Genomic DNA, 22,210 nt, shown 5'->3' on the forward strand with positions numbered 1-22,210 from the left:
GGAAGGACGCTTTGGCGGCACACTACTTCTCGCTCAAGACTTGCTCCGGCCACGCAGCTTCCCAAGTCTGGCTGTGCCGGGTGCGGGACGCTGGGGGCGGGCGTCGGGGGTGCGGTATGTTGGGGGCAGACGCCGACGCACCATGCGAGATGTGGCGTTGGAGCCGGCCACCGAGCGCGCGCAGGGCTGGAGCGGACGGTAGCGGTTGCGGCGTCGAGCTTCTGCGGCGACGCGGGTGTGGTCGGGCAGCACCGGGGGCTGCTGTGGGCAGGCGCGGGAACAGCGGCATCGGCGCATGTGGGCGAGCGGCGGCGCGCGTGACCCACGGCGTCGGGGGCTGGTGTGGGCGGGCAGCGGGGCCGGCCGGCGGTGTGGTGTGCGAGACCAGCGGCCGAAAGGTTTGACTACGCGCATGTGTCACTATGTAAAAAATGATTTTTAGCAACGGTTCAATTTTTTGTAGGGGCGGCTGGTGATGGAGCCGCCCCTACAGTGGCGTGCTCAGGTGCCCAGACACCAGCTGCCCCTACAAATGGAACAGCAGGGGCAGCTGGTGTTACGAGCCGCCCCTACAAATGGGGTCTGATTTGTAAGGGCGGCTCAATCACCAGCCGCCCTTGGAAATGCTATTTGTAGGGGCGGCTGGTGATTGAGCCGCCCCTACAAATGGCCCCGTATTTATAGCTTCGATTTGTAGGGGCGGCTCAATCACCAGCCGCCCCTACAAATGCCCCCCATATAAAACATATGCAGCACCTTCTTCCTCCTCGGGTCACTCACTCCAACCCAGTGAAAAAAGGTGGGGAGGCCTTGGGCACCTCCCAAAAATTGCTCTACTAAGGGGGGAAGGTTTTGGTCTCAAATCCTTTGGTGGAGAGGTCGTAGAAGGTAAGAAAATGCTATTCCATACTTTTTTTTGAAGTTTTAATGGTTGGTTAGTGAGTAATTAGAGTTTTGTTTTTCTCTCTCTTCTATGGTGCTTGAGCTACTTATGAAGCAAATTAGACCCAAGTTTTAAATGTACTAGGGTAATTAGGGAGGGGAACAAGATCATACCCTTATTTGGTCCATGTTTCTTGATTTTAGTGAACAATTAGTTAGTTTTATGGATGTTTCATGTGCATGTGGATCTAGATCTAGGGTTTGGTTTTTTTATTAATTTATTTTTGTAAATTTATGTTTGATGAAATTGGACTAGGGTTTGTATGAAAGATATTGGGTAAAGTATAATTGTTGCTAATTGTTGTCTTTGAAATTGTTTATTGTAATCAATAATTATGTATTTTAATTATTTATGGATAAATGGGCCATTAATTAATTTTCCTTTACCATGGTGTGTTTGTATGCTTCATGTAATTATATTAGATTTATATTCATATATATCTGAAGTATATACAATTATTCTCAAGTAATTATTAATTTGTTTCATTTTTATATATATCTGAATAAGTAGTCCTTTAATGTTTGTTTTGTTGTTGTTGTAAAAGATGGAGTACAGGAACTCTTGGATGTATGGTTCGTTAAGGTTCAAGGCAGGTTTCCGTGAAGAGGTGGATAAATTTATTGAAGCCATAAAGAAGCATGCAACGACATTGAAAGAGAATAAGGATACAATTATTTGCCCATAGTAAAGATTGCAAGAACCGTATGGCATGGACAGATGTGACTATCATCAGATCACATTTGATTATGCGAGGATTTGTTGAGGACTACACAGTGTGGATTCATCATGGTGAAACTGGTTATTGTTAACGACGAGGATGAGGAGGAATACGACGACGAAACCATAGAATCCTTGTCCCAATATTCAGCAGAGCTTGATGCACGAATGGATTTCGAGTTTGGCAATGAACAAGGTGGTGATGCTGGTGGTTGGGATGGTAATGACGAAGGTGGTGCCAATAATGATGGTGGAGCACGTGTCGGGGATGAAGATGATTTGGAGGACATGATTCGAGCCCTTGGACCTAGAGATTTTACTAAATAGCCCGAAAGGTCTAGAAAATTTGGAAAGGGTGACAAAAGCATCGAAGGAGACTGTGTATGGTGTTGAAAAGGGTTGTCCGACACATTGGACATTGCTACGTTTTGTGCTTGAGCTGCTCATCCTGAAGGCTAAGTACGGCTGGTCAGACTGTAGTTTCAATGATCTATTGCATCTCCTGTCATGGGTGCTGCCACAACCAAACTCAGTTCCCACCAACACATACCAAGCGAAGAAGGTCATAAGTCCATTGACAATGGGGGTTGAAAAAATCCATGCATGCCCCAACCACTGTATACTTTTTCGTGGCGAAACGTTCAAGTCACTAGATAAATGTCCCTGGTGTGGGGCCAGCCGGTACAAGAACAATGACCTTTACGGTGGGGACGAAGCCTCCATGGGGAAAAAGAGGAATAAGAAGGGTACAAAAAAGGTGGTACTAAGAATCTTAGCCCCCAGAGGACACTCCATTAGGCAACGATGCAAAGCAGAGAAGAATTCCTGCCTTGGTAACGTGGTACCTACCAGTGACCGACCGCTTGAGACGTATCTTCCTAAACCCTAAAGAAGCCACACTCATGACATGGTGGGATGATGAGCGCAAGGTGGATGATGATAAGATTGCACACCCGGCTGATTGTAGTCAGTGGCAAAGGTTTGATGAGAAGCACAAAGAATTCAGCGATGACCCAAGGAATGTACGGTTTGGCTTGAGCACCGATGGAATGAATCCCTTCAATGAGAGGATGAGCGACCACAGCACATGGCCAGTGATCTTGACCATGTACAACATCCCAACATGGTTGTGTCAGAAGAGAAAGTACCTTCTCCTCACTATTCTTATTTCTGGCCCTAAACAACCAGGCATTGATATAGACGTGTTCCTCGAGCCTTTGATGCAAGAAATGGAGAGGCTATGGAGGCATGGGGAGCAGATGTACGATGCGTTCGAAAGGAGGACTTCATATGTAGAGCAATAATATTTGTTACTACCAATGATTACCCCGCGTTGTTTGCTTTGTCTGGATAGATCAAAGGGAAGACGGGATGCTTGGTTTGCTTGGATGGTACTACATGGGTGTACCTAGATGCATCCAAGAAGATAGTTTACCTAAGGAACCGACGCTTCTTAAAGACAAGTCACAAGTACCACAGCAAATTGTTCTTTAGATTTTATGACAACGCCCTCGGAGATTGAACCCCCTCCGGAGAGACGTCATAACGGAGAACACGTGTACTAGAATGGTGAAAAACATACGCGTCGTCTATGGAAAGAAGAATCCGGATGGGACGAACAGAGATAGAAGCACACCTCCTGTCGAAGGAGTACCTTTCAAGAAACAATCGATCTTCTTTCAGTATCTGCCTTATTGGCCAGACTTGGAGGTCCCCCATGCCATTGATGCTATGCACGTGCAGAAGAATGTCTTTGAGAGTCTCATTGCTACCTTGATGGACACAGGCAAGTCAAAGGATGGTCTGAAAGCACGGAAAGACATGGTGCAGCTAAACATGATGCCACAGCTTCACCCGGTACCTGAGGCTAATGGAAAATACACTCTGCCCATGGCGTGCTTCAACCTAACACCAGACGAGAAGAGAGCTATATGCACTTTCCTGAGGGGGATCAAAGTCCTGACTGGGTTTTCAGCAAATGTGAAGAAGCTTAGTGTCGATGAAGGACTTGTCAATAACACACTACAAGGCTCACGATTGCCATGTGATGCTGACAGTGTTTCTACCTATTGCAATCAGGGCTATAAAGCTAGAGTTCTTGAAAATGGCCATCACCCGCATGTGCTACTTCTTTTCGAAGATCTCACAGAAGACGATTGGCAAGCAAGAGCTGAGTGACCTACATGAATTTGTGGTGGAGACACTAAAATCAACTGGAGATGTGTTTACCTCCTGCTTTTTTTGATATAATGCCACATCTCATGATTCACATGGTTCATCAGATATAGGCGTTGGGTCCTTGCTACTTGCATGAAATGTGGTCCTACGAGCGGTTCATGTCGGTTCTAAGTCGATACGTGCATAATCGAGCATACCCAGAGGGCTCCATGATAGAGGGTTATAGTACTGAAGAAGTCGTCGAGTGCTGTCAAGAGTACCTAAAAGTATAGAAAGGGATTGGTAAACCCGATTCTCGTCACTAAGGGTAGGCTGGCTGGGAAGGGCACCAGTGGTAGAAAAGTGTTCATCGACCATGATTACAAAGAGGTGAGTCGGGCGCATTACAGTGTCTTGCAGAGTACACAACTGATGCAACCGTACATTGATGAACACTTGGCTATCATTATGGCGGAGAGAAATAGCCGTTCGGATGATTGGGTCATGAAACAACACAAGCAACGACTAACTACATGGTTGAAGGACCAAAACATACCGCCTGGAGAAACCATAGACTCTATTACCATCAGTAGGTTAGCGGAGGGGCCATCGAGACAAGTGACATCTTGGAATGCTTATGACATCAATGGGTATACGTACTATACCCACGCAAAGGATAGTAAATATGTGAACCAAAACAACGGCGTTCGAATAGAGGCTATCGATGGATTGGGGCTGAAAGATCCAATACTTTGGCATCATTGAAGAGATATGGGAACTTGACTATGGAAGGGATATAACGGTGGCCCTGTTTCGATGCCGCTGGATCAAACAACACCAACTGAACGAGATCGGATTGAGAGTCCTGGACCTCGAGAATCTAGGCTACTAAGATGACCCTTGGGTGCTCGCTTCACAGTGTCGCACAAGTTTTCTATATGTCTGACCCACAAAGTAACCTCCCCTCGAAGAAGAAGACAAAGCACGTGGTTGTCTCTGGAAAACAACACATTATTGGAGTTGATGGCTGTGGACGATGTTGAAGCTTACAATAACTATGATGAGATGCCGCTATTCACAAGACTTTCCTAAAAAGATCAGTGTTGTGGAAAAGAACCTTCCCAAAGACATAATGCCATGGGAACAAAAAGGTGTCAAGGGGAAAGTCGTTACAGCGGGCTAGCTAGTTGTTTAACGTGTAGTGTTTGTGTAAGTGTGTGTTTGTAAGACTTATTTATGCATGCGTGTGAGACTATATATTTATGTACGTGTTTATGACTACATATTTTTGTATGTGTGTGAGACTACATTTTATGCATGTGTGTGAGACTACCACTCTATTACTACTAAAACTTTACAAAATCACTTAACACTTTATGAAATGAAGAAATGATCAAAATAAAAATAGGAGATCTTGATGAGTTATACAACTTTTATATTCATCACCTTTACAGCTGAATCATTTAGTGTTTGAAAATCAGGTTTGAAGCTGTCATTTTCTGAAATTTAAAATTTGAATTGTTCAAAATTAGTGACAAAGTTAGTGTGTTGATTTGGTCATTCTTTTCATTTGACAAAGTTTGAGCACTTCAAATTTTCAAATTTAAAAAAATGATAAGTTCGAACTGAGATTTTCAACCATTAAATGATTTAAGCTGAAAAAGTGATGAATACCAAAGTTGTATAACTCATCAAGATCTACAACTTTTATTTTGATCATTTCTTCATCTGACAAAGTGATAGTAAACATTGTTCATAAATCAACATATTTCTCGTATAGTTCATGAAACTATGAGTCATATGTGAATTTATGAATAATGTTTACTAATACTTTGTCACATGAAGAAGTGACCAAAATAAAAGTTGTAGATAGTGAGGATTTCAACAACTTTTATGTTCACAGACTTTTATTGTTGAAATCATTTAAGGTTTCAAAATCTTGTTTGAAGTTGCCAATTATTAAAATTCAAAATTTCAACTATTTAAATTTGGTCAAATGAAAATATGATCAAAATAAAATTTGTACATATTGATGAGTTCTACAACTTTGGTATTCATGAGTTTTTCATCTAAAATCATTTACTCTTTCAAAATATTGTTTCAAGTTGAAATTGTTTGAATTTCAAAATTTGAATCGTTCAAGCAAAGTCACATGACAAGATGGCCAAATAAAAGTTGTACATGTTGATGAGTTATACAACTTTTATGTTTACAACATTTTTATTTTATTTCATTTAATGTCATAAAATTGTAGTCGAAGTTTTAAAATTCAAATTTTTAATTTTTGTTTTCTATATTGTTTTGACCACAATTGTTTATATATATTTCTTCATATATAGAATAATACAAAATATTATATTTGTGCATATACACAATTTTTTTAAATTATTTTGTGTTTTTATGATATAAAAAATATAGAATTTATTATTTAAAAATAGAAAACTATTTGTAGGGGCAGCTGGATCAGGAACCGCCACTTAAAATGCATTTGTAGGGGCGGCTGGATCAGGAACCGCCCTTAAAATGCATTTGTAGGGGCGGCTAGATCAGGAACCGCCCCTACAAATCATCCTATCTATAAAACAGAGGGCGCACGGGTGTCATCTTCATTTGGGCGCTCTCTTCTCCTCCGACGTCGTCAGGCTGCCCCGCCAAAGCCGGCCCGCGCCCCTTCCCCGCACCCACGCGCCCCATCTCCGCGCATCTCCCCGCACCCGCGCCCCTCCCGCGCACCCGCCCTAGGGTTTCTAGAGGAGCGGTGACGCCGCCGGCGAGCGAGGAACCTTCAGCCTCTAGCGGTCCCGCACCGGCCCTTGACGCCCGCCCCCATCTCCGCGCATCTCCCCACACCCGTGCCCCCTCGCCCCCTCCCGTGCCCCCTCCTGCGCACCCGCCCTAGGGTTTCCAGAGGAGTGGACGCCGCCGGCGAGCGAGGAGCCTTCAGCCTCCAGCGGTCCCGCACCTAGCCCCCGGCGCCCACCCCTGCGCGCCGACAACGTAGGCTCCCGACGCCCCACGCCCGGCTCCCGACATCCCGCCCCCACACGCCGATGATGCATCGTCGGTGGTTGACGGCCGTCTTCAACCTGTGCGCGTCGCCGGCACCTCGTCTCCAGCCTCCACTAGTCCCCACCACATCTCGATCTACAAGGACGGCAGGTGCTCATTTTCCTCACCCTTTCTCTCCCTCTTCTCTATTGCGTGCATACAAGGACGCCTCCAGTAGGCCTTATTTTTGTTTGTCTCGACAGTAACCATGACATGTTTGTGATAGCCTGCTGTTTTTTATGTATAATTTAAATTTGTTTTAAATCTTTTAGTGATGCAAACCTTTATAAATTAGTCAGAAATAACATGACTCACCATCACTAAAAGGCAGCTTGCATTTGTTGCAATCCCTAGAACTTATGCTATATGTTTAGCTGAAACCACATAACTTAAGCTCTGTAAGTGTTTGATGAGAAACTAGATAATCATTTCCAATTTCAGTTTAGCACTGTATGTGTTTACAGTATTGTTTAGCACTGCTCGGCCATTTCAGTTTCGAATACATGCATCTTGGTGCAATCTATCGCGCTTGCTTCTTGTTAAACCTCTCGGTTCGTTGTGTCCGGTTAATTGATTGATGCTTGAGAGAGAAAGGAGTGACGCCTGATTTTGCTACCTTAATTTGAATTGGTACATATCTTTATCTTTATATCTAGCTGTTTGGCCAATTAGAAGTGATTGAAAATGTCAAAATCCGCTGCCAATTTGTGGTCCAATGCTCCAACTAGTAAGGACTAATAAGGAGCTAACTAGTCCAAAATAGTGCACCATCATGACTAATAAGTTGGACAAGCATTTTATACTACGTAATGATACAACTAAATGTAGTGCACAACCACGAGACAACTTCACCTTAAACCTTTTCCTTTCCTAGCCTGGAAGAAATAGGTAGAGCAGTGTCCAATGTAAGTGCTTTCAGCATTTTATTTGCTCTATAATTTGTCTTATATGAATTAATTGATCACAAACACTATGTTGTTGGTTCATAATTTTGGATTAGAGAGAGCACACTGCAAAGCTACATAGCAAGTTTCAGAATTTTCAGATGTATCATTGTTTTCTTATGATTTTGGAAAATTTCTTGTATGCACAAGTATTTACACGTACCAACAGTAGTCAGCTTCTTCACTGTTCATCGTCTTGACTGCGGCTCTCCCGTCAGACGCATGTGCAAGCACTTGCCTACTACTACTACTCCTACTCCTACCACTACTACTAGTACTCCTCCTGCTCCTACTACTACTCCTCTGTTTTTTTGCTTATATACTGCTACTACTACTACTACTCCTCCTACCACTCCTCCTCCTACTACTCCTCCTACTACTCCTCCTCTTACTACTCCTACTACTCCTATTACTCCTCCCTATACTTGCTACTCCTATTTCTGCTCTTCTTTCAGTGATGCTCCTACTACTACTCCTACTCCTACCACTACTCCTACTAGTACTCCCCCTGCTTCTACTACTACTCCTTCTCTGTTTTTTTGCTTATATACTACTGGTGTGTAGTGGCTGTTGCTACTACTACTACTCCTACTCCTACCACTACTACTACTACTCCTTCTCTGTTTTTTTTGCTTCTATACTGCCGGTGTGTAGTGGCTGTTGCTGCTGCTACTACTACTACTACTACTCCTATCACTCCTACTCCTACTACTACTACTCCTACTACTCCTCCTCTTACTACTCCTACTACTACTCCTCTTACTACTCCTACTACTCCTCTTACTACTCCTATTACTCCTCCCTGTACTTGCTACTCCTACTGCTGCTCTTCTTTCAGTGATGCTCCTACTACTACTCCTAAGTGGCTACTGCTCTTACTCTACTACTACCACTCTACTGCTACACTTACTCTACTCAACTACTTTCTACTTACTACTCTTAAGTGGCTACTTCTAGCTACTAACTACTTTCTACTTACTACTCCTAAGTGGCCGTTGCTTTCAGTGATCCTTGCTTTGTTATGTCCATCCAAATATTTTAATGGTTAGCATAGAGTTAAGTTAATACACTAAACCTATTGTGTAGAGGTTCAGCTTATGAAACTGTTAAGTGATCACCTGCAAATTTAATCTAGTAAAGGCTTTTCTTTCTAGTTTGTTGATCTTGCTTAGGCCGACTATGTTTTTTTTGTGAAGCTAGAACATACTTGCTTATATTATTGCTTTGTTGCTGGCTGGCACGAATCAATTTGCTATTGTAGTAGTAGTAGTCTTGCCACTTGCACTTAATCAATTTGCTATTAGTAGTAGTTTTAGATTAGCCACAGCATAGTCGGTGCCAAAGAGATTCCCCTGCCAAGTTTCATCGATGCCAACAATCGGATCAGAGATGTAATGTTTGCATCGATGCTGGTAGCAAAAGTGGGATCTAATAAGTGAAAGTATTTCCTTTCTTTCTCAAGTGTTGTGGCTATTATTAAGTACAAGTGGCAAGACGACGACTACTACTATACTAAACTACTACTACTACTCTACTCTACGGAACTACTATTACTCTATCTACTCTACTCTCTTCCCTAGCTGCTGGCTGCAACTCTTAACTACTAGCTGCTACACTTCTCTACTCCTCCTCTACTCTACTCCTCTACTATTACTCTATCTACTATTACTCCTCCTCTACCCCAATCCATTATTTACCACATCTAAGTTACTAGATTTTGATCTATAGGGGTCTTCCAACCATTTGGCAGCAGTCAGCTGTTTTTTGGGAAGCAGCAGCTACTTTTTTTACACCTTTTCCTCTCTATGTTTGTTAAGTAGCTATTGCTTTTTTTGCCAAATCTCCCCTCTCCTCTCGTCTCCTTTGTTTTGTCGATGATGAAATTGTCCAAGTCCATACATTATATGGAATATGAGCTGATGATCAAGAACTTATGAGGAACTTGGCATCATTAGCAGCAGCCCCTACATTACCTTCTCCTCTCTTCTCTGTTATGATGCCTTGATGCTCCAAGTTCAAGATTAGATGATGATTGACATGTTTCTGAGGCCTCTACCACTGCTACTACTCTTTTTTTGATATATTGTTGTTTTATAGGACTACTTTGGTTTATAGCCCTTTTGATTTCTTATACCTTTCTCACGTACCTAAAGCACACTTTCTTGCATCTATTAGAATAAAGCGCGAAATAATGTCGCGGACACCATACAGTGTAGCCCGATGCCCCGAGCATGATGAGCACCCAACCAATGAGGAGCAAGCACTAGAGGACCAGCTAACTTAGGACTAGTTCGATAACGAGTTAGAAAAGGATCTAGAAGTGATGCTTACTTAGGAGCAGTGTGATGAGAAGGAAGGGGGAGCAGAAGGAAGAGCAGGAGAGTCTGCTGAAGGTGAAGAAGAAGAGGATGACTCAGAAGAGGGATATGAAAGTCTCGAGGATCCTTTCCCATGTGAAGCCAGAAGGAGGCCAACAGAGGAAGATTTGGACAAGGATTTTGACCTGAAACGAGGAGGTAGGGAAAAAGCCTTAGCTTGTAAATTTTGCTAAAGCTTTGGCTGTGTTACCTCTGCTAACACTTTGACCTATCGTATATATAGGTCCCTCCTGAAACTCAGGAAAAGACGACGTTCGACGTCCGCGACATCTCATTGGACAAGATGGAGTAGAGGAAAGGAGAGCAGGAGGCAACAGCCACAGAGATGGATCACGATGCCTCTGCTCCACAAACTCAAGACACAACCACGACTACCAAGCCTAAGAGGAAACGAGGGGATAGAAAAGGAAATCTATATCCAGATAAGGCATGCTATGTGATAACGGAGGTCGGGTCAACAGGGGAGATCCTTGAGCCGAAGGAATTAAGAGGAAAATTTCGTAATGCGATCGGGGCCCTAGTAAAAGATAGATTAAACCTAGCAATCCCTAACTAGAAAGAGGTACTAGAGAACACAAAGAATGCACTATGAGATAGGCAGCTAAAGGTCAATTTTAGATTTCCGGAGGGTAAGCACGAATTGGTAAAAAAATGCTATCAGGATGATGGGAGAGTCATTCCGACGTTGGAGGTCGGAGCTCAACATGAAGTATATCCAAAAGGTGTTAACTCCCTTCAATGAGTTCGGCAAAATAACTCCTAGTCAATGGGAGGAGCTCGTGGCTTAGAAGACTTCACCAGAGGCATTGGAGCTTAGTGCCCGTAACACCGAGCTGGCGAAGAGGAACAAACACCACCATCATCTAGGCCCCGGTGGCTACTATGCCAAGGAAGAACAGTTTAGGAAGATGGACGAAGAGGCCGCAGCTGCTGGGAATATCGATGTGACGAATTTGAAGGTACGCTCAAGGAACTGGATATATGCGAGGAGTACAAAATCATCCGGCAATAATCTTAAGTTTGATAAGCCAGAGACCCAAGAGGCGGTATCAAGGATACTAAATATGCTGAAGACAAGGAGAAGGGCTCATTCAATCCTTCCAGAGAGAGGGACGAGCTTAGCCATTGGCTTGGGAAACAAGGAGCACACAGGCCGCACCAGGGGGCCTAGGGAAAAGGACGACCTAGAAGCAAGGATTCGAAGAGGACAGGCACATGTACAAGAAACATGGTCGAGACCGAGAGACTAGTCTTGAGCTCCAAGTGAAGGATCTAGTTGCGAAGGCGCTTGGAGGAGCAAGGACTGTCTACGGAGCCTCGGATATTAGAGACGCCGCCGGGAGAACTGGCATTAGTTGGCAGCCCTCCGAAAGTTCCTAGCAGCCAAGGTTCCACTGCAGCCACAACCCTAGTCGATCGCATACGGGAACCAACTAGTTGCACCTTGGTGTTTCTCAGCGGCCGGCAGAACACTATGATGGAGGTGGCAACGGGTGTGGCACATCCTCCCGATGGCTTACACCACAATAATAAGATACCTCAGACTACACTAGGGTCGAGGTGCATACAGTGAAGCCCGAGTTCATGCAGTGGAGGATAGACTACGCAACTCCCGAGGGGCTGGTGTTACTCGGAGACGTTATGGGGCAGTTCATCCTCTGGCACAAACAGGACATTATATTGACTGCTTCTTCGCCGCCTCCCCCTCTCCCAAATTTGGAGCGAGTTGTTGAGGTTAGGGAGATATTTTCACCGTCTCGTGACCCCCACATTCCTGAGATGCCACATTCTTCCCCGCCTCCTAGCGAGCATGTGCCTGATGAGATGCCACAACCTTCTCCTAGCTCAGTACCGAGCAAGTGCATCATGAGATACCATAGTCTTCTCAACAAGCACAGCCGATACATGAACAACGAGTGCCTCCTGAAGAAGCTGCAGCACAAGAAGATGAGGACGTGCCTGAATGGGAACTTTGAAAGAAGCATCCAATCACCTATAAGGCCTAGTTTATGTTCCGATCAAAGACAGTCTCAGTCGGTGTCCAAGTGGTATTCCCATGACCAGTTCAAGCCTGAGAACCAAGTTAAAAAAGTCCCATCACGGGGTTCTGAGGAGGCCGTCACTAGCAAACTCCACCAAATTGCAAAGCAGTATCCAAATGTTGATGCCATCAAATGGTCAAAGGATTGCCCGAAAACATATGAAAGAGGCAAGCCCTTCCTACCAAACTAGGACATCCAGCGCCTACCACTTGGAATGAGAAGGTTCCATGATTGGTACTTGCGTGTTCTCCCAACGAGCATAGATATCATACAAGCATGCTTTCCCACCGGCACATTTGGAAGTCCAGCTGGGAAAATTGTCTTTGACTTCAATGACATGCAAACATGCTTTCACCTGGGAGAAATGGAGATGAATCTAATTCGCACGTGGTGCCTGTAAGTCCTTGTCCTCTCAATATGATATGAATGTAATCTTTGAATTTTGTTGTAACTAACCCACGCCGTGATTCGTAGAATGCAAGTGCACATTGTCAAACAAATGCCAAGTGTAAAAGTCGAGTATGTGGACCCTCAAGCTATAGCCCAAACAAATTTCAATTACCCTAAATGGTGGACACTTGATGCCAAAGAGCTAGCTGCTGCAAAGACTCTTCGGGAGAAAGAGCACATCCGTACGACGGAAACTAAGGGAAGAGTCCCTTAAGGTTATGGCATACATTGCCCTGGCTTTCAAAAATCTCCAACAACACTCTACTATATGGCTACCATACAACTTCGAGTAAGCTCAACTCTATACTTAAGCTTTGTTCGATATATTTTATTCGATGCAAAAGAGCTTATCTAGTTCTATGATTAAATCCATGCAGCAACCACTAGATTTGTATAGCCATCGATGTCGGGAGGAGCATGGCATGGGTCTTTGATTCATTAGATAAGGACCCGTCGACATACAAAGACTTCATACCGATTCTCAAGACTATATACATATCGACAATCCTCATTAGCTTATATGTTTGTATACATACTTGTAATGTTCACTTTTGGATACTAACAAGTTGTATTTGCTAAAATAATTCGAAATAGGACATTTAGGTTCTATGTCACTAATCATCATGGAAGGCATGATCCAGCAAGGAAGGAAAAGCTGGCTATAAAAACACTATGTGCGGTAAGTGTAACTTACTTCTTCAGTACTCCATTACATGGCTATCAAAAGCATTACTTAATATTTTCATATGCAAAACACACAGTGCCCCAAGTAGAAGCCTAGGAGTGTACATTGTGGATACTATATATGTTCTATAATGAGTAACACCGGTGCCTACAGGAGACACTCCTTAAGGGTAAGTTTGAACCTCTTCACCCGTAGTATAAAAACTTTGTAAATGGTATGCAATACTAAACCGAAACTTGTTCTCTTGTAGTGGAGAGAAGAGAAAGGAATGAAAAGAGACCCATACAAGGATGACCAACTCTTAGAGCTCGTTGGTGACCTTTGCAACTTCACATTGGACCAGATTATACATGTCAGAGGCGTCTACCATGATCGAGAGTCTGAGTTAGGTACAAATCCTCAAGTACCAACACCTTCGTGAGACTGAAAGACTAGCTCTAGGACGTTGATAACAATATGTATGGAATTTATATATTTAATGATGGATTGTACATATTCTTGTGAATTGGACTTGTAATTGTAGTTTATAGAATACTCTTGTGCTTATAGTCGTGGTCGCAGGGCGTTCAGCAACGCGAACGCGGTTCGGAACGCTGGTCGCAGGGGCTGTTCAGGCAACGCGAACGCGGTTCGGAATGTTGGTCGCGGGACGTTCAGGCAACACGAACGCGGTTCGGAACGTTGGTCGTGGCACGTTCGGCAATGCGATTTTGAATTGTAAATTTGATTTTTTTACGGGAAAACGTACTATAGGGGCGGTTCTAGATTGAACCGCCCCTACAAATACCTGTTTGTAGGGGCGGCTGGTAATACAAGCCGCCCCTATAAATCTATTTGTAGGGGCGACTGGTAATACGTTCCGTCCCTACAAATCGATTTGTAGGGGCGGCTGGAAACCAGCCGCCCCTACAAATCGATTTGCAGGGGCGGCCTGGGAACCGCACCTACAAATACATGATTTGTAGAGACCCTTGCGTAGGGGCGGCTGAGCAAACGGCCCCTACAAATGGTCTACAACCGCCCCTAAAAACCCTTTTTGACGTAGTGTGTGCGGCCGGGTGGGGACTGGGTTGTTAGAAGGGAGGTTTACCGAGTGCCCGCGATCTAGCACTCGGCAAACCCCATTTTGTTTTTTTTCATTTTCAATAACTAAACTGCTCGGTGGGGCCGTGAAGGGGTTTGCCGAGTGTCCCAGGTATGACACTCAGCAAAATTGAGCTGATTTGATTTTTCCATATGCCTATTCATTATTTTATTTTATTATTTTTATGTAATATATTTTTTATTTCTTATGGTTACTGGACTGGATATTTAAAGCATCACATACATCACAAATCCATCAAGATTTATATTACAAATGTTACAATAATGTATATGTCGTTATAGTAAAAATGTATATACTACGATAGAAGTTTCATCATCTCTGGATCTATACTACTCTTATCCTTGGCTTGATCAATGCTGAAAGAAACTCTTTTGCTCAAGACATCGTCCATGGCGAAGGATGCTATGTCTTGTAGTTCTTTGATGTCGAAGTCTAATAGCTTTTGGGGTTTTAAGTTTCTCACGCTATTGTTGAAGCAAGATGACATCAACATGCACAAGTGTTAGACAAAACAGTAGTGTGTTTTATTGAATTAACCGATATACATAAAATGAGAAACATACATACTATTTTATTTCCTTCCATTGTGCTCTCGTTGAGGTACTAATGCATTGCCCACATCACGTAGAACTCACATGTGATTGTGCCAGTTTGATATCTACGAGGACGTATTGGAAACTACACTCACAAACTTCCAATGCTAATCAGGCCTAGTTAACAAATAACCTTCAAAAAAATAAGAAGCACCTAGCTAGGCCCATATATCGGGCACTCGGCAAACTTATTATTTCATGCAATACCACATCTTAACATGTTGTATGTACCTACTAAATGGATCCTGAAATATATTAATTCTTAACATGGAGTACCACATGTTGTTTGTGGAGAGTAGAAAAAGTTTCAAGGTCAAGAGTAAAAAAAACTTATTATTTTATGCAGTTGTAGCTCAAATTCAACGTATATCAATTAAAATTCTATAATTGCACTTAACAAATTAAAATTATCGAACGGATCCAAAAATTTACCAAAATTACACATGGATCAATCTATGTTCTCTATTGCCTATACAAAAAGTTCTGAAGTCAAACCCCAATTCGATCGTGACTTTGAATCCAAATCTTAGCGGATCATTCTCTACGCTACGATTCTTCTTCTGAGATAAGATGTTCAAAATTTCCTTTCATTTCCCGGATAAGGTCTCACACGGGACTCAATAACATGAATATCATTTTTCTACTCATTTTATTATATTATTTGAATCACTTGCAGTTCAAATTTGACTTATACCAATAGATTCCTTGAAACCCAAAAAAATAATTAAATATAGCAAACGCTTCCAGAAATACACTAAATCTTAACATGGAGCACCACATGTTGTATGTAGAGAGTAGAAAAAGTTTCAACATCAGGAGTGAAAAAAAACTTTTTAGTTCATGCAGTTGTAGCTCAAATTCAATGTATATCAATTAAAATTCTATAATTGCACTTAACAAATTAAAATTATCGAATGGATCCATAAATTTACCAAAATTACACATGAATCAATCTATATTCTCTATTTCCTATACAAAAAGTTCTGAAGTCAAACCCCAATTCGAAAGTCACTTTAAATCCAAATCTTACCGGATCCTTCTGTACGCTACGATTCTTCTTCTGAGATACTTCAGATTGTAAACATCGTACGTGACAAATTGTCCGAAACGTTCTCAATTTTTTACCATAGCCTCCACGTATGATATCATGAGATTTTTATAAATCTCATGATTTTCAGACTTCGTTTGCTTTTTTTGGAATTTAAAAATCATTCGGCTACACGTTCATGGTCGGGTTTCATGAACATGATGTTCAAAAATTCTTTTCATTTCTTGGGTAAGGCCTCAAAATGGACTCAGTAACATGAATATCATTTTTCCACTCATTTTATTCCATTATTTGAATCACTTGCGGTTCAAATTTGACTTGTACCAAAAAAATCCTCTAAACACAATAAATTAATTAAATATGTCAAACGAATCTAGAAATATACTAAATTTTAACATGTAGTAACACATGTTGTATGTGGATGGTAGAAAAAGTTTGGAGGGCAGGAGAGGAAATTTTTTTTAACTTTACCGAGTGCTGAGACAAAACACTCGGCAAACTTATAATTTTGCCGAGTGCTATAGAGAAACACTCGGCAAACTTATCATTTTTTCCGAGTGCTAGGGAAAAACACTCGGCAAAGTTGCACGTTTGCTAACGACGAGCACGCCGTCAGACAGCCGTCGCACTTGCCAGTCACGTGATAGTATTTTGCCGACTGCTAAGTTATTGTCGAGTATCGTGTTGTGGTTTGCCGAGTGTCTTTTATTCTAGACTCGGCAAATTATGTTTTTTACCGAGTGTAATGTGTATGCCAAGTGTCTTCTTGAATACACTCAGCAAATTAGATCTTCGTCGAGTGCCCCATGAATTGCACTCGGCAAACACTCAAGCACTTGGCATACATACTGTTTCTGGTAGTGTAGAGAGAAACGTGGGTAAACATGATTAGCATGTTTCAGTGTTTTTCAGTTCGTTACACTATTCAAAGGTCTGATGCCGCTTGCAGTAGCTTAGATTTCAACTTTTCCACTGACTTTTGCTCCTACCGTGTTTTAAACTGACCCAACAATCACTACCAGAAACCGGCACTTTGCCGAGTGCCGGAGGCTTTGCCGAATGTATTTTATCGGACACTCAGCAAAAACGGTCTTTGCCGAGTGCCTAATAGAATACACTCGGCAAAAAAAAACACTTGGCAAAGATGGCTTTGCCGAGTGTTTTTTTTCGGCACTCGGCAAAGACGCATTTTGCCGAGTGCTATTTTCCCGGCACACGGCAAAATGCGTCTTTGCCGAGTGCCTTTTTCTGGTACTCGGCAAAGATGTATTTTGCCAAGTGCCATTTTTTGGCACTCGGCAAAATGCGTCTTTGCCGAGTGCCTTTGTATTGGCACTCGGCAAAGAGGCATTTTGCCGTGTGCATTTTTTTGGCCCTCGGCAAATCATTTTTTCAAAGCAATTTTTGAGGCCCTAAATGAATTCAAATGAAAAACTTTTGAACTACAAAGTTGTATAACTTCTCAAGATCTACAAAGTTTATTTTGGTCATTTCTTCATTTGACAAAACGACAATAACATTGTTCATAAAATCCACATCTCTCTTATATCTCTCATATTAGTTTCATGAAAGCAGAAGGAAGATATATAAGATTTGTGAACAATGTTACTACCACTATGTCGGATGAACAAATGACCAAAATAAACTTTGTAGATCTTGAGAAGTTATGAAATTTTGTAGTTGGCAACATTTTGATTTGAAATCATCTTGTCATGCAAAAACGACGTTTGAATTTGAAAATTTTAAAATTTGAATTTTTCAAAAGACCTCGGATGGAAAAACTTCCTAAATGAAAATTGTAGATCTCCAAAAGTTATAAAACTATGTAGTTGACACCTTTTTGATTTGAAATCATCTTATCATGCAAAACTACGTTTGAATCTCTCAAATTTAAAATTCAAATTTTTCAAACGACCTCGGATGGAAAAACTTCCTAAATAAAAATTATACATCTCGAAAAGTTATAAAACTTTGTAGTTGACCACATTTTAATTTGAATTCGTTTAGGGCCTCAAACAAGCAATTTACTCTTAATTTAACAAAAAATTAAAATATACTTTGCTGAGTGCCAGATCAGGGCACTCGGCAAAGATTTTCTATCTGAATTCGGAGTGTCACCAAATTACTATTAATCTGTGATTCCAGTTTAGGTCCAGTGGTAGAGTGGTAGCGCGGCATACTATAAGCACGTGTACTCTCCCCTCAAAAAACAAAAAAAAAACTGTAGGCACGTGTACTCAGGTTCCCGCTGTGTGGCCGCATGCAGCCGTGAACAATCAGCAAAACCAATCCGAAGCGGAGCTGCCAGATGGTGGTCTGCCATTCGCTACCATTCACCACCCACGGATCGTGATCCGCGTGAGAGCCTGCCAAATCAATCGGAGCCCTCCATTCCCACGCGATCCGACGGCGCCCGTCCAGCCTGATCCCCACCCTGCCCCAAAATTTTCCACGCCCCGCCTCCCTCCTCGGTGTCCACGCAGTTCCCCCACCGTAGCAAAATACCGTCTCTTCTCGCCCCATTCCCCCACCGCAGCAAATCCAGAGCCCCATCTCCATTTCAAACACCCCAGCAACAACTCTCCCTTCTCCCCAGCCCAATCCCCCGCGATGGCCCGCACGAAGCAGACGGCGCGCAAGTCCACCGACGGCAAGGCGCCGAGGAGGCAGCTGGCGACCAAGGCGGCGTGAAGAAGCCGCACCGCTTCCGCCCAGGCACCGTGGCGCTGCGTGAGATCCGCAAGTACCAGAAGAGCACGGAGCTGCTCATACGCAAGCTCCCATTCCAGCGCCTGGTCCGCGAGATCGCGCAGGACTTGAAGACCGGCCTCCGCTTCTAGTCCTCCGCCGTCGCCGCGCTGCAGGAGGCCGCCGAGGCCTACCTCGTCGGGCTCTTCGAGGACACCAACCTCTGCGCCATCCACGCCAAGCGCGTCACCATCTTTGCGGAGTGCGGGATTTTTTTTTTAAAAAAAAATAAAACGTCTTTGCAGAGCGTCGGTCAATGGGCACTCGGCAAAGAATTTTTTTTAAAAAAAATAAAAAATCTTTGCCGAGTGCCTGTAGGGTTGGCACTCGGCAAAGCCATCATCAACGGGGCCGGCGTCGTGACGGTCGCTTTTCTTTGCCGAGTGCCCCCGGTTGCCGAGTGCCCGATAAAAGACACTCGGCAAAGAGATCTTTGCCGACCAATTTTTTGCCGAGTGTTCTTTGCCGAGTGCCGCACTCGGCAAAGGCTTTGCCGAGTGCAATTGGGCCTTTGCCGAGTGCATCAAGCACTCGGCAAAGAACCCGAATCCAGTAGTGAATAATTGATCCTAAAAAAATGATGCAACGATTAATCTCGAGTTATAACAATATCGATGATTGCCACCTAAGACTTCATCAGGAAACCTTGATTTGCCTTTTATCATGAAATCAACAATACCATGCCATGCCATTGTACAGAAAACCAAAAACATGCTGGACAAGAACCACAAAGTTGTGGCATAGGCTAGCCGCATGGCCTACCGATCGAAACACACAAGCTGAAAGAGCACACAAGAAACACACACACAGTGCCTCTTCTCTTTGCAGTTGCGCATGCAGGACGTTGCCTGTGTGCCTATTTCACATACAGCCAGTCACCTAGCCATTCAGGGCAATTAGTGTTCAACATGGAATGTTGTCGTCCAGTGATGCCAGTGCTACAGGCTACGAAAGTCTGCTAGCAAAGCAACGCCGAAGAATCTCCCAGTTGACCATGAAAGACATAGCCAACTTAATGCACATGAGCAAGAAAGATGCCGCCAAGGAACTGAATATTTCAGTCACATCTCTCAAGCGGCTCTGCCGGAAGAACAACACTGACCGCTGGCCAACTCACCAGGTACACAATCTATTGAAACGATTGCATGTCATTGATCTATATTGAAGTGATATATATATATATATATATATATATGTCACTCATATCTTTTTCGCAAACATGACCGAGCACGTGTTTCACTTATAACGGTTGTTGCTCCAGATCAATGCACTCGACAGTAAGATCAAGAAGCTCGAGCAAGCTGCACTGAGAAATGTTGGGACGATAGGCCTGCTGGCGATTAAGGAAAAGATGGAAAAGCAGAAGTATGAGAAGGCACAGGTTTATGCCTCCGTCTTGAAGGTTATCCAGGAGAACCAGAAGCATAACGACGGTGCTGGTGGCAGCAGTGATTGATAACTACTCGAAATTAATCATCGAAGAAAAAAGGACGCTGAGTGTGACACTGTGAGTTGTTGAATAAATTTTGTCAGCGCATTGCTATTATGTTTATCTCTGTGGCGTTCTGTCGATCTGTAACAATTTGTGGTCAAAACACAGTCGCTAATAATCACATGTCAGCACTTCTTTTTGGCATGTTTGGTAAAACTCTGCTATCTTGTATAATTCAGCAGTACTACTCCGTACTCACGATGGGATACGTGTTGGTCGATGATTCATCTAATGATATTAATTATGAACCATAAATATTTATATTTTATATATTTAGTCAAAGTAAAAAAATTTACTTCTCGAGAAGTGAGAATAACACTTATTTTGCGTAGGAGAGGGAGTACTATGTTGTTACTTCACTACACGTGCAATATAATCTCTATCTCCCCATTTCACTTGTACGGGTAGTAAATGGTTCATTAATTACTTAAACAAAACTAAAGCATCAGCAGGAGCATCTTGAGCAGCACGTACGAAGCCTACTCTGTACTTCAGAAATGGAACATTAGAAATTCTATTATGACGTGTCATTTAGGTGTCAAACTCTCAAATTGCATTTTCATATCCTCGAACTTATCTTAGGATATTATTTAGACCCCAAGCTCACATGATATTACTTTGGGATCCCCAATTTGTTATACCAGATGGATTTCCCGCGTGTCGTCATGGGAATTAGGGATAGTTTTCATATGTATTACATCTATGCTTATGGAAATATATCTGGAACCGTTTTCAAGTTTCAACCTGATGCGGGTCAAATATAATAGGGAATCTTTAATTAATTCGACATTCTTTTTCAAAAAAAAAAAATCCTTGTATCCAGTCAACAACCCAGTTAGTGCTGGTAGCCAGTTGTACTATGCTCATCAGACGTGTAAAGCATAGCTAGCTAGGCTACAACTTGATTTCTTGGCTCGTTGTTGTGACGACAAGCATATAAGAAACGTTCTAAATAAGAGATAACATCAGTTACCTTTTGACAGTGTGTTCTATGTGAAAGCTTGGCTGTAAAGCCAGGCTCAATTAGAGCGGAATTTGTCTTTATGCCCAACAGACTTTTGGTCGGTGTTAGCTGAATTTTAGCGAGTTATATGAGTGATGACAACAAGGTGATACGGCTGTTTCAAGCTAAGCCTACGGGAATGACTCGACCTCGGCACAAGTGAAGAAGCTGCGCCTGTAGCAGATAGCTGCTTCTCCCTCCGTCACCGGCGCCTTCCTTCTCGCCTCGCTCCTGGTCCTCCTGCTCTCGGCCTCCATGGCTATAGCGAGCCTATACCTGTACTCCAGAAAATACTCATTCCTGCACTCTTCTTTGCAGAACCCCATGCTCCTGCATTCCAAAGGAAAAGAAGATTGAAACCAGCCATGCCTAGTATATATATTATTATATGGTCCTTGGACATGAGAGAGAACAAGCGGCAAGCTCAATCGAGGCTTACATGTACATGTAGATGATGCGGTCATCCATGTGGCAGTCACAGAGTTTGCATAAGATAGAATAATCGTCGACGCAGAATGGCGAGCTGGTCATCATGCAGTATCGGTTGGTCGTCAACGCCAGGGTGATGCCACGGGCACTGCAGCGCTCGGGCTCGGCCACAGGGAGGTGCGCCGAAGCGGGCTCCACGAGGGCTGCCTGCAGACCAACACTGGTCTCTGGGTTGCAGGGGACCCTGGTCGCGAACGGCCCTCCCGCAGAGACAGAGCGCTTCTTTGTGGGGATGTGCAGGGCACCATGGGTTGACATGCTTCCCGACGTTGCTACTGCTCGGGATGCACGTGTGCTCGATTGTACTGTGTGCTAGAGAGGGAAAAGAAGAGAAGTGATCAATTGGTGGAGGGTATAGTGGAGCGATG

At 43.2% G+C, this 22,210-nt stretch overlaps 1 protein-coding gene across 1 annotated transcript; it reads right to left on the reverse strand.

Moving 5' to 3' along the window:
- Nucleotides 1–21,484: 21,484 nt before the first annotated feature.
- On the reverse strand, nucleotides 21,485–22,100 carry LOC136475364 (uncharacterized). The gene is made up of 2 exons (XM_066472885.1): nucleotides 21,793–22,100; nucleotides 21,485–21,683 (listed from the first exon to the last, which is right to left on the reverse strand). Exons 1-2 carry the CDS (start codon nucleotides 22,098–22,100, stop codon nucleotides 21,485–21,487), a joined length of 507 nt encoding a protein of 168 aa, XP_066328982.1.
- Nucleotides 22,101–22,210: the final 110 nt, after the last annotated feature.

The sequence above is a fragment of the Miscanthus floridulus genome, chromosome 8, assembly GCF_019320115.1.
Source record: "Miscanthus floridulus cultivar M001 chromosome 8, ASM1932011v1, whole genome shotgun sequence".
Taxonomy (NCBI): domain Eukaryota; kingdom Viridiplantae; phylum Streptophyta; class Magnoliopsida; order Poales; family Poaceae; genus Miscanthus; species Miscanthus floridulus.